General features: G+C 38.0%; 1 protein-coding gene across 1 annotated transcript; it reads right to left on the reverse strand.

Moving 5' to 3' along the window:
- Positions 1-6,242: 6,242 nt before the first annotated feature.
- On the reverse strand, positions 6,243-11,163 carry LOC309707523 (putative G-protein coupled receptor). Its single transcript, XM_082534894.1, has 2 exons — positions 10,923-11,163; positions 6,243-8,538 (listed from the first exon to the last, which is right to left on the reverse strand). Exon 2 carries the CDS (start codon positions 8,432-8,434, stop codon positions 7,166-7,168), a length of 1,269 nt encoding a protein of 422 aa, XP_082391020.1. The 5' UTR covers positions 8,435-8,538; positions 10,923-11,163; the 3' UTR covers positions 6,243-7,165.
- Positions 11,164-11,609: the final 446 nt, after the last annotated feature.

Here is an 11,609-nt window from a genome sequence, read left to right on the forward strand (position 1 = left end):
AGTGAAGATCATTTTCCTCTGCTGTGGGAAGATATGGGAGGAGGATATAAATACTATGGGCATGAACAGAGATAGCTCTGTATACACTGATACGCCCAAGTGGGACAGACAGACACTAAAGTATAAAGGTCAATTCAGCTTTATTTAACTGGCAACTGTAAACAATAAAAAAAAATCAATTCAGGAATCCGTGCATTGCAATGACCTTACAGTATCATAGACTGAAACTAAATGATTTCCTTCATCTTTTACTTTAGTTGTTTGTAATACAACAAGGCAGAGATGCAGAACTAAAAAGGATTTCAACCGAACATATGCAGTGATACTGGAATTCCTGTCATGCTGATTCTAAAATGTTATTCATAGGCTCCATTACTTCTGCATCTAAAAAGCCTTTAACTACGAGACAACACTGCCCCTATCTGGCCTTTTATGGAAATTAACTACTTATCTTTGCCTGTTCCTAATCTAAACACTGAAATGCTATCCAGTTCTGTACAAGTAATATTTACATCGTGGTTCACTGCTATCAGTAGGTCAAATACTCATCCAATCAGACCATATAAGATACACAAAACTAAGCAACACATACACAAGAGATAGTAAGAAACAAAATCTATACAGTAAATATTGGTGTATGATGTTGTACAATGTAGAACCTAAAATAAAAGAAGCTTATATCAGCAAGGCAAATAGCATGGTGCTGGGTGGATGGAGAGAGAGCAAAAACTGAGGCAGCCAGCTTTTAGAGATGGGCCAGGAGCTTCCAGTTGCATTCATTAACTCTAACAGGGGCTATCACAGTGCATACATCAGGATTTACATAATGGCAGCCCACAGTTCCAACCAGACACTCCATGGGTTCCCTGGCTCAAAACTAAATGAGTTTAAGATGAGCAAATTAAATATAAGGACCAAAACTTAACATATTTAATTTCTTAAGAACATAGCAGCTTTCTGACTTCCTATCCAAAGTTTAATTAGACAATTGTATATAAGTGGCTTGACGGTTGTAGATGGTGTTCTGACCAAGCGGTTGCACAATATTCTAAATGTAAATATGTGGTTGAATGAATTAAACTTTTGCAGTATGAAATGGTAGATTGTCTCTAATGGCTGTAAATGGATGATGGCTTTTGTAACTTTTATCACCCTTTACCTTTATGTCCAAAAAAAAAGAAAAAAAAAGCACATAAAAATTGAGTAATCATATCTTGATCAATATTAAGAGTAATGCATTAAAAAGTTTTGCTCTTTTCAATCCTGAAAAACAGTTTAAAGAAACAAATAAAATGGGGGAAAAAGCCAAGCCTGATCTGAAAGACTGAATGAACATGGCGCTACGTAACAACCTGCTGTCGAGTATGTAACAAACTGTACATTTGTTCAGAGTTGGGGATAAGTGCTCTACTCTGTGATGAGCACTCTACGGTCTCCATGGTAATGATAATTTCTGCCTGCTGGATGGAGATAGAGAGAGAACACAGTGTATGGATGGCAGTGAATTTCCTGTGTTGGTGCAGGAGACAATGGTATGCTAATGGACTGCACACTTCACCAGATGGGGTTTGTTTGTTTCCGGCTTCACAGGTGAGGTCAGCAGACGGTGAGTGCATGTGTGAAGCAGCCAGATAGGGAGAGAGGGGAGAAGCAACCATGAGGGAAAGATAGAAAAAGAAACACGAATATCCCAGCTCACTGAATAATGCTATTCTTACCCCAAGGCTACAATTCTGAGGGCTTGCAAGATAAGATAAGCTTCAGCTAATAAACAAATAATTGGGAGCAGTACTGTCTTTGTCATGTTTACTGAAACATATTTTTAAATAAACTTGTATGTAATAGTTGGAACATGATTTATACTTTTTATATAACAAATTACACTACTTACTTTCTTTTTATATAAATTGCATGGAGTACAAAACACTGTAAAGAAATGGTGTCACAGTTTAGGTATTTTCAAACAGGTAAATTTAAAGCTAAAAATAGAGAAAGAAAAATTTAGGAGAAAAGGTTATTTTCAGATTTTATTATTATGAGGGTTTAAGGGTTCAAGGACGATAATATTGCTTTGCAACACACGTAGAGCAGCACACTAGCCTCCAGTCACAGCTCTGATACAGAGCAGCAAATCAAATGCTCTTTTGGACTTTCTTTTATTCATCCTTCTAAATGAAGTGAAGCGTCAGAGGGCCCAGCCCCCATAGTCAGGTGCAGATTTCATGAAGACTTCACTGCAGAGGACCACGTGAACCATCACCTCATCTCTGATGGTGTTGATTTTTTAGCTTCCTGTTTCCTGTTTAGTAAACCTTTTATATGAGGGCTGTGTAGACGTGGTTTGATCAGATTTGGTCGAGAGTGACCCAGGAACATACTCACACAGCCAGGCAACTGTCATTACATTCTGAGTCAAATTTTGCTAAATCCCAGCTGCCGCGTGGAATTACGTGAAATCCTCTTTTTAACTGATGTCCACCTACTTCAGACTAGTAGGATAAACAAAGACAGACAGTACTATTTTGTCACAACTTAAATCAAATGTGATCATGCATGTTGTGTCCAAGACTTGTAAAAGAAAATATTATGTGGAAGAATGCTGCATTATCACATTTTCCCTTATAGACTAAAATAGAGGAAAAACTGTGCAAATCACAGACTCACAATAAAGAAATTCATGTCACTGAGTGGAGAAATATTATGTTTGCTTTAAATAATCTAATATTTTAACGCCAGCTGAAGCTCAGATCCTTTTCTGCCAGCAGTAGCATTTTATGTGGGGCACAAGAGATGTCAGACAGTGTTTCTTCTCAGCACCTGCCGGTCCAGCTGTTTTCAGCACAATAGGTCAGACTGACCGTTATGTCATGATTCCCACAGTATCATGTATGAACATCTGCAGGTCAGCAAAGCAGCTCTGATACGAAGCACCGGCATCCCCAACACTTGGCATGACTATATAACAGAAAAGCTTAAAATATCCATCCAGTCAGTTCTTTTCTGTTTATTCAGTTTGGGGTCCCAGGGGGGCTGGAACCTAAGCTTAAAATATAAAAAATATATATAAAAATAAAGCATTTGGCAACACTGGTTCAAATATAGTAGATTCGACAGAACTAGTTCCATGAAAAACAGCTGGTTGCTAACCATCTACATTATGCCAAGAGGACTTCATGTCAGTGAAGCACTGTTGCTCTTGCTGCTGCTCTCTAAGCAGGATTATCTGAGTGAATTATTTTATTTTGCATAATTTGACCAGATGTGTCAATTTGCAGCCAATTTGCAGAACTCCTTACATCCTATCACACAGCTAATCTGTGTTCCTTTGGTTTGAGAGGCTAAATGGAGAGCGTAACAGCAGAAAGTGAAATGACTCATTAAAGCCAGTTCAAAAAGGAAATGCAGAGCAGAAATGGAAATGAAATGAAGGAAAGAAATTGCCATTTTAAATGTCAGAATAATCTGAATTTTGAATCCATTTACTTTTTTCTCTTTTTAAATTATTATTTTTTTAAATTAAAAAACAAAACAATTTATTGAGTGTTTAATGTGGCTTTCTATAAGTCAATCAAGTTTATCAATAGCTTTGTTTGTTTTACATTCTTTCCTGCTTTTGGACAGTAATTATTCTATCGATTGTGAATAAACTGGGCAGGAGGTTATGCTCTGTGAGCACTGCGAACAAGGTTAAATACCTGTTGTGTTAGTTTGTATGCACTTCTGAGGAAACTCTAGGAAAATGCTGTTACTGTATAAGAGGAAGTTCTGGCAAAATAATTTGTTTCGCACCATCTGACAGCACCATCAATCAAACCTTCTCCCTTTGATTCTTCTGAAGTGATTCTCCCATTATTATGTCAGAGCATCATTCATCCTTTTGTGAAACACCAAAGCAGGCCTTCCAGCAAACAAACAGCACTGGGTATAGAAAGGGAAGAATTTTAAGTCTTTTCAGCATACTTACTATTCAGTACAGTAATGTATTACATATTAAATGTTATTTAATTGTTAAGCAGTATGACTGTGTCACCCTGTGATTTTCCTCCTCCTGTATAGTGCAAGTGCAGGAATCCATGCTGGGTGGAACTGTATTTACCCAGCATGCAGATAACTGCCAGTCAGACAACTTTGTAATGCAAGTAATTTTATTTCAAATGTAATGTAATTACTGAATTGATTACAGTAATGCATTACTGTAATGTGTTAGTGAAAAATGTAATGTGATGAGCTGATGCGCTACAAAGTAATGTGATAATTTGTAATGTGTTACTTGTCTTAACACATTACAAATTATTACTTAAAACATTATTATATCTAATACAAAGTGATGTGTTACTTTGTAGCACACAACATGTGGTTTGCACATTCTCCTAACAAGTGAAGCCTGTTTAATTCTGAGAGAGTACACAAAGTCGGGCTGTGGCAGGAGGGACATCATTTAAAAAAAACAACCCAAGAAACTAAAATCTAATTCCAAATCAAACATGTGGATCTGCTGTGGTAATCCCTGATGGATAAGGGAGCTTTTTAAGTTCCAATAGTCCTTTGGTCCTCTTTGTCCAGTCGTCTCTTTCCTTTGTGGACTTTCAATGAAAGCTCACCTGAACCACCTTTATTACCAACGGTTCCTGAGACCAGACGTGTCTCGTCATATGATTTTATGAAGTGTGACATAAGGGCCAAAGGTCACAAACATTCAATATTGGTTATCTAGCTTGTCCTGTGTGTATTCATTTCTCTGGATTCTGTAAATCCTTTAATGATGGGATGAACTATAAATCCTCGAATCCTTTGCAATTTCACATTGAACTATTTATCCCACACACTCTTTAATAGCTTCTTAAGCATTTTTAAGCTCTTTTTCATTCTTAAATGTGTTTCTGGTATCAAGTTCAAAATGTATTTTATTTTTCTTTCATCAATCAGCAGCATTTTATCATCACTTATCTCTTTGCTTCTTCACGTTCTTCTTTAAGTTGCTCACATCATGGGTGACCAAATTGGATCATCTGCTTCTATCTCACCCTGTTCTTGGCATAGTTTTCTGTCAGGGCAACGATCTGCATGCCCTCCTCCACTGCACCCGTAAAACTCCTCTGTGGCCTTCTTCTTTTCTTCTTGTCTGACACCTCCATAGTTAACAGCCCTTGTGCAGTATATTCACTGTCCCTCTTCTGCGCATGTCCAAACCATTTCACCCTTGTCTCTTTGTCTCCAAAAGACTCAAGCTGAGGTGTCTCTCAGATATACTCACTTCTAATGCTGTCCATCCTGATCACAAAAATCTTAGCAACTCTGCCACGTCCAGCTTTGCCTCTTGTCTTTTTATCTTTATACTGTATTTTCCGATAAATGTAGGGATCTAAATGTTTTGAAAGTCATTGCATTTTGTTAATTATACACACGCACACATATCTTAGTGAGCACATCTAATTGAGAAAATACTTTCCCTAGCTGCCTACCCTAACTCTAACCTTCAAAAACGATTGCCTAGCCCTGACCCTTAGCCTAAACGTAACCATAACCTAATTGTAACTAAAACCACATTTGAGCCTCAAAAATGCCTTCAAACTTGTGGGGATGGGCATTTTGTAAAAAGGCAGCGTTATCTCACTTTTAACATATCTAGATGTCTATAAACTGGATTTCAGTTACTGTGTGTATGCGTGTATGCGTGCATGTGTGTGTGTGCATGTGTCTTATTACATTTTGTGTATTGTGTGTGTTGAGGAGTTATCTGTTCTGCTGCCTTTCAGTATGCAGTTGTCACTCTTCCAATTGTTATTTCTCTCTTTAAGATCTCTGCAAATCACCATGTATTTAATTTATTGGCTTACTGGTTTATCTTTTCATTTGTCCACATAAGCATGTCTGCCTGATGTTATCCCAAAAGTCTAATCTCTGTGGGAAAGCTGTGCATAGCCTCAAAATATTCACAACAGACAAATCATCAGAAACATTAAACTGTCTCTAATGACTTATCTAAATAAATAAACATCAAAGTTTAATAAGAATAACTTCATACACCAGAAGTCAATTGCCAAGCTGATTGTAAGTAAATACAGAAAATTCCAAATTCTTTGCTGTTAATCTGCTCATGTACTCATATTAAATGTTATTAGAGACAACCACTTCATCTATTATGAAATGGCATTTTCTGCTTATATAATGATGTTTTAACTGGGCTCAATTTTACTTACAGTGCTTTCATAAGTGGGCACAGGGAGGGCACGGAGGTCAGAAACCATAAATTCAAACCCACAATGTCTGTCCTGAGACAAACTGTCGAACATAAATTGGGCAAATGAGTGTCTTTAGGCACGTATTAGTTATCTCTTGCAGAAAGTAAACTCAAGCAAACCTTAACAATATGCCTGAAGGACTTGGGTTGGCTGTTGAATCATGGTCACAACAGCCTAGCAGCCCCAGTGCACTCTTAGAGGCTGTTTCTGTGAGATTAATTAACTATGTGGTATATTAGTTAATGTTAACAGAATACAAAACATGAAGAAGAAATGAAGACATGCAGTTTACATAACTGTATATAATCCCGAACATCTTTCACCAGAGAATAAAGTAGATCCGATTTTAGACCAACATGCTAAAAAAAAGTTTTATATAAATCTCATACTTATTTCTAATGTACAAACATTGTTTATTAACATTATTAAAATGCCAGAAATTTATTTTCACATTTAAATTGATAAGAAATAAAATATCCTTGAACAAAACAAATATTTCCTCCTGTTTGTGTATAATAAATAACATTTACATAAATTCCTGGAATATAAATACAATAGGACAACATTTGATTGTGTAATAATTACTTGTGTTGATTCATTTTCATAAAACAGAACTATTGATTGTAGATAAAGAGTAACTTTACTTTAGGCTAGCTAATAAAATTAAAGTGATCTTTAAGGACTCGTTAAGGCTTGTTTCACCACAGTAACAATGCTTTTTTTAAAAGTCCATTTAGTACTTCTTTGAATCTTTATAGAAACGATTCAAAGACGAAAACAGTTTTTTTTCTGTATGCTGTCTCTCACTTGTTATTACTGTCTGCAAAAATTTGCTTGTCATATTGCATATGATCTTTAAATAACTTAATCCCCCAAACTTTCAATTATTTGTGGCACAACACTGAGGTACAGTAGAGCAAAATCTAACTGAACTCCTCTGGAATCTGTCCTGGTATCCTGAAACCAGTCTGCCCAGTATAATCCAGAGAACTGGGAGTAGCAAAGCTTGGACGTGTCTCTAAACTGCAGCTGGTCCTGTTGAGAAACTGCAAGAAGTTCTCATGACCCGAGCCCTCCTGGCTGGACGCTGGCAATTCCATTGGCCGAGTCGAGTAGCAGCGCCTTAGTTTACAAAGCTCTTCCCTAATCTGCCGATTTAGAAGCCCATAGAAAAAAGGGTTAATAGCAAATGACGAATATGCCAGCCAGGTGACAGTTTCCTCCAGGTCATCGGGGATCTGGGGTGTTGCATCAAGTATCAAATGAAGGTGGAAGGCAAAATAAGGCAGCCAGCAGATTAGAAACTGCCCAACAATGACCACCAGAGTAAGAGCAGCCTTACCACCCCCGAAAGGCCGTTCTCGGGTAATCCTGCGTGGGGCATTGCGAGTTGTAATGATGGTAGTCTGACTGTTTATTGAGTCAGAGCGATGCTTCAGTTGACTGTTTGTCCAGGAGGGCAGAGGTCCATGTTGCCGGGCAGCCACACGGGCCACTTTGTAGATATTACAGTAGACAGCAAAAATCACAACTGCTGGCAGACAGAAACAGGTGACACTGAAGAGCACAGAGAAAATACGCCTGTGGTCACTGTTGCTCCAGTACAGTGAGCAGTGTGCTGCACTGACGGAGGTCAGGCTGCCATAAGACGGCCATCCAAACACAGTAGACAATCCCAGCCCTGCAGAAGCGACCCACACTATCACCATCACAGCTGCAGTCAGCTTCAGCGTCATCTTGACCTCATATCGCATGGGGTGAACAATGTAGTAATAACGCTCCACGCTAATAGCTGTGATGGTGAAGATGGAGGCTGCTATGAGGATTACATTGAGGAAGACATAGATCTGGCACTCCAGCATAGTGAACACCACACCAGCAAAGTACCCCGAGCTGGACACAATGCCGAGTGGCATGATCAAGATGGCACACAGAAGGTCGACTGCACAAAGATGGCACAAAAATACAAATTTCCTGAGATGAGGGGCTTTGATGACAACCACAAGAACAGCAGTGTTGGCCAGAAGTGCAAGAAAATTTAGGGTCACCATGAAAAATAATCCCATGAGGTCCTTGAGACGTGTTTGTGGGCTGGGAACATTTCCTAAGTGTCTGCTGGGTGCAGAAGGCTCTATTGGCCAAGCGGCAGTGCTTTCATTGTACTCAGTCACAAATGAACTGTACTCTTCCATGATTCATAATAAAGAACGAGTTAAGATCTGTATTCCAGTGGCTCCCATTGTTAAGCGACGAAGCTAAAAAGTTCTTCAGACATCAAAAGAAATACACCTCACTTCTGTAAAGACAAAATGAAGAAAAGGATAAATATATCAATGGCAAATTTTGCATCTTTTCATTTGCATCAGATGGCTTTACTTTTGCACAGTGGAAACACTTTCTAGTAAAGCATTACGTATTATTTCGCAAATTTGGAGCTACTTTCCAATAAGTTTTGCTAAATCCTCGTCTGTATTCACCCAGTAGTTGCTCATTTTATCTGCACTGAGCCCTTTGTAATTTGTCTCAAACAGTTAACTGCTTTAGCTTAAAATGACGATGGTAGTTGAGGGCAAACTAAAACAGAACAGCTTTAGGCTGAAAATCTTTAAAATGCTCTCCAGAGCTCAGATAGCCTGCAGCTGGGTGATAATTGTTTGCAGGTTCTTTGATAGGAACGGGCCTTTTCACAAGTAGCTATATTGATTACAGTAAGGACAAAGAATGTTAACAATACACGCTATAAGTTACACAAAGCACTGTTAAGGGGGTTATTTAATACCTATTAGATCATTTCTGAATGATAAATTCTAAACATCTTTCCAACTTTAAACCTGCATTCCTAAAGCCATATGTAGTCTCAAGGCATGAGTTGAGATAACCCTAATGACATCACAACAATGGCATTAGCCATTTAAAAAAGCACATCCAGAGCCACAGAAGGCATTACATACAACAGTTTTTAACGTACAATATTACATTTGTTGTCAAATTGATCATAACTCATCACACTAACTGTATCTGACATACTCTGCAGTGTGATATATAAATACAAACATCCAGGAGTACTCACTACAACCTTCATCAAAACACACAGACGTTCACCTTATTAGTTAGGCTGTTTATGCCATTTTGTATCTATAGTGAGGGAGAAACATGATCAATGGGAATAATTCATGGAGGACACTGTGTTTCTCCTCCATCCATCCCCATCCTTTAGAAATGAAAGATAATGAGCATGCTTGTTTTAGCCCAGCTGCAGTGAACTGCCTGCATTGATTAGTATGTGTTCAGTGTCACCCTTCACCATACCATCAAAGAGGAGACCTTAAACCAGAACACGCCTGACCCCTAATCACCGAGCAATCTAGAAATAGTATATAAAACAATGTAACAAATGTAACATTAATCCGTTTACATTTACTTTCACGTCTGTGCTGCCCTTCATGTGCCTCCCCCATAAATGTATCTAACTATCTTGTTCTCATAATCATAATCAGGTTTCAGGCTGTGGAGGACGCTGTGTCCTAAATACATGTGCTCTCTATCCACTGGTTATCCACTGATTCTCTCTGCCGCTGTAATCTTCTATGGTGGACAGCTATTGGCATGCCACGTTTGCACTGAGATTTATCCCCAGGAAGGACTAGTACATGTACATTCTCATACACATTATGTAAGGCTGTCCTCGTTCTCATCATGTTCCAGTTGCAGCCCAGCATGTGATGTTCTTCAGTCCACAAATGACTTCTGAACAGGTTTACCTTTTCTAGCCACTGCTCAGTTTCACTTTATTTGATTCTCCAAAACATTTGTAGTTATTTTACATCTATGTTTAATACTTCTGTCTGATTTTATCGCTCCTCTTGGTTTTTCAAATAAATCCTTTTTAAAAGCCAAAAAAGGTCTTAAGAACCATTTTGATGTATTTAAGCTTGCATAATGTTAGTAATGAGCATTTATTCCATTATCTGACTTTTCTGTTGAATTTGAATTGCACAAATAGGTTTTAAAGAGTTCAAACTTAACGCAAGAAACTGAAAGTGTTGACCAATTTTAATTAGATTTAAAAATGAGGTCTCCAATAACTGTTAACTCAGCTCATTCTGATACAAAATGAATGACACTTCAACATGCAGCTGCAAAATTCCATCCATGTGCTACAGTATGTTGAAATGCTGAAAGTTCATAAGTTTAGGTTAATAATTTCATTCATTCATTCATTATAATAAATTCACTAGAAGGCAACATTTCATCAGCTTGTAATGTACTTGGACTTTGTGGGTTTTAAATGTGTAGTGAACCCTATGAATTGATGCACAGTTATATTCTTAACTAGCATTATCTATCCAGTTTTTCTGAATGACATAATTTGAGAGACTTTTTTATTTCTGGCATGGCTCAACTTGGTGTTAAACTTGCTCAACTTTAAGAAAAAACCCATTAAGGCAGTGTCAGTGAAATCTGCTAAACAAATTCTAACAATTTCAGGAAGTGTTACACAAACGTCTCAGTCATTTGATCTGATAGAACAAAATAAATCAATGAAATAAGTAAATATGAAAGTGAAATGCTTTACTTTACTTTGCATTTTACTTTAAGCAATGAACCAAACAAATAGAATAATATATATTCTTTCACATCATAGTTAAGTGTTATATAATCAAATAGCTATATACTTACATCAAAGCACTTTCATTTTGAAAATTGGTCCTTAAAAAGTTCTTGTAAACTAGAAATCTTCCAAAACACTCTGATATTTCAGAAACTTTGAAAAGCATCAAATTCAGTACTCAGGTGTTGCTGCAGGTGCATAATGGTCCACCGGGAACTATCCTGCTGTGTTGCAACTTCTCATGAAAACAGCTGATTTCCGACAGGAAAAAAAAGGCTTTTGAGGCTTGACAGAGGACCCCTGGGAGGACTGAGGGTATCGGAGAGAGGTGATGTGCTGTGAGTCCACTGAGGCAGCCCAGCTAGCCCGAGGGAGGGGGGGCGAGGAGCCAGCCTTTGGTTGTCCAAATCACATCTTTCAAGCGAAGATGACTGCATCAAACCGCCTCCCACTGACATTAACCATGTCCCACACACACTGTCGTTCATCAGTCAGTCAGTATGTGGCTGTGACTGTTACACACTGTTCTTGTTCTTACACTTGCTCCTCTATTCTCTTCATAGCTCCAGAGAACGAGGACACTGGTGTATTGCTTGAATGTAATGACTCATTTACCATTTAACACACAGTACTTCCTTAATTTAGTTAACCGAGTTTCTTTCTTTTCTTTTTTTGTTTACTTAAGTAACAGTCACCTTTCAGCGGAGTAGATCAATACTACAACAGGGGAAACAGGGGTCAGTACTGACATCTGT

This window comes from Aulonocara stuartgranti (assembly GCF_965226115.1).
Source record: "Aulonocara stuartgranti genome assembly, chromosome: 5".
NCBI classification, from domain to species: Eukaryota; Metazoa; Chordata; class Actinopteri; order Cichliformes; family Cichlidae; genus Aulonocara; species Aulonocara stuartgranti.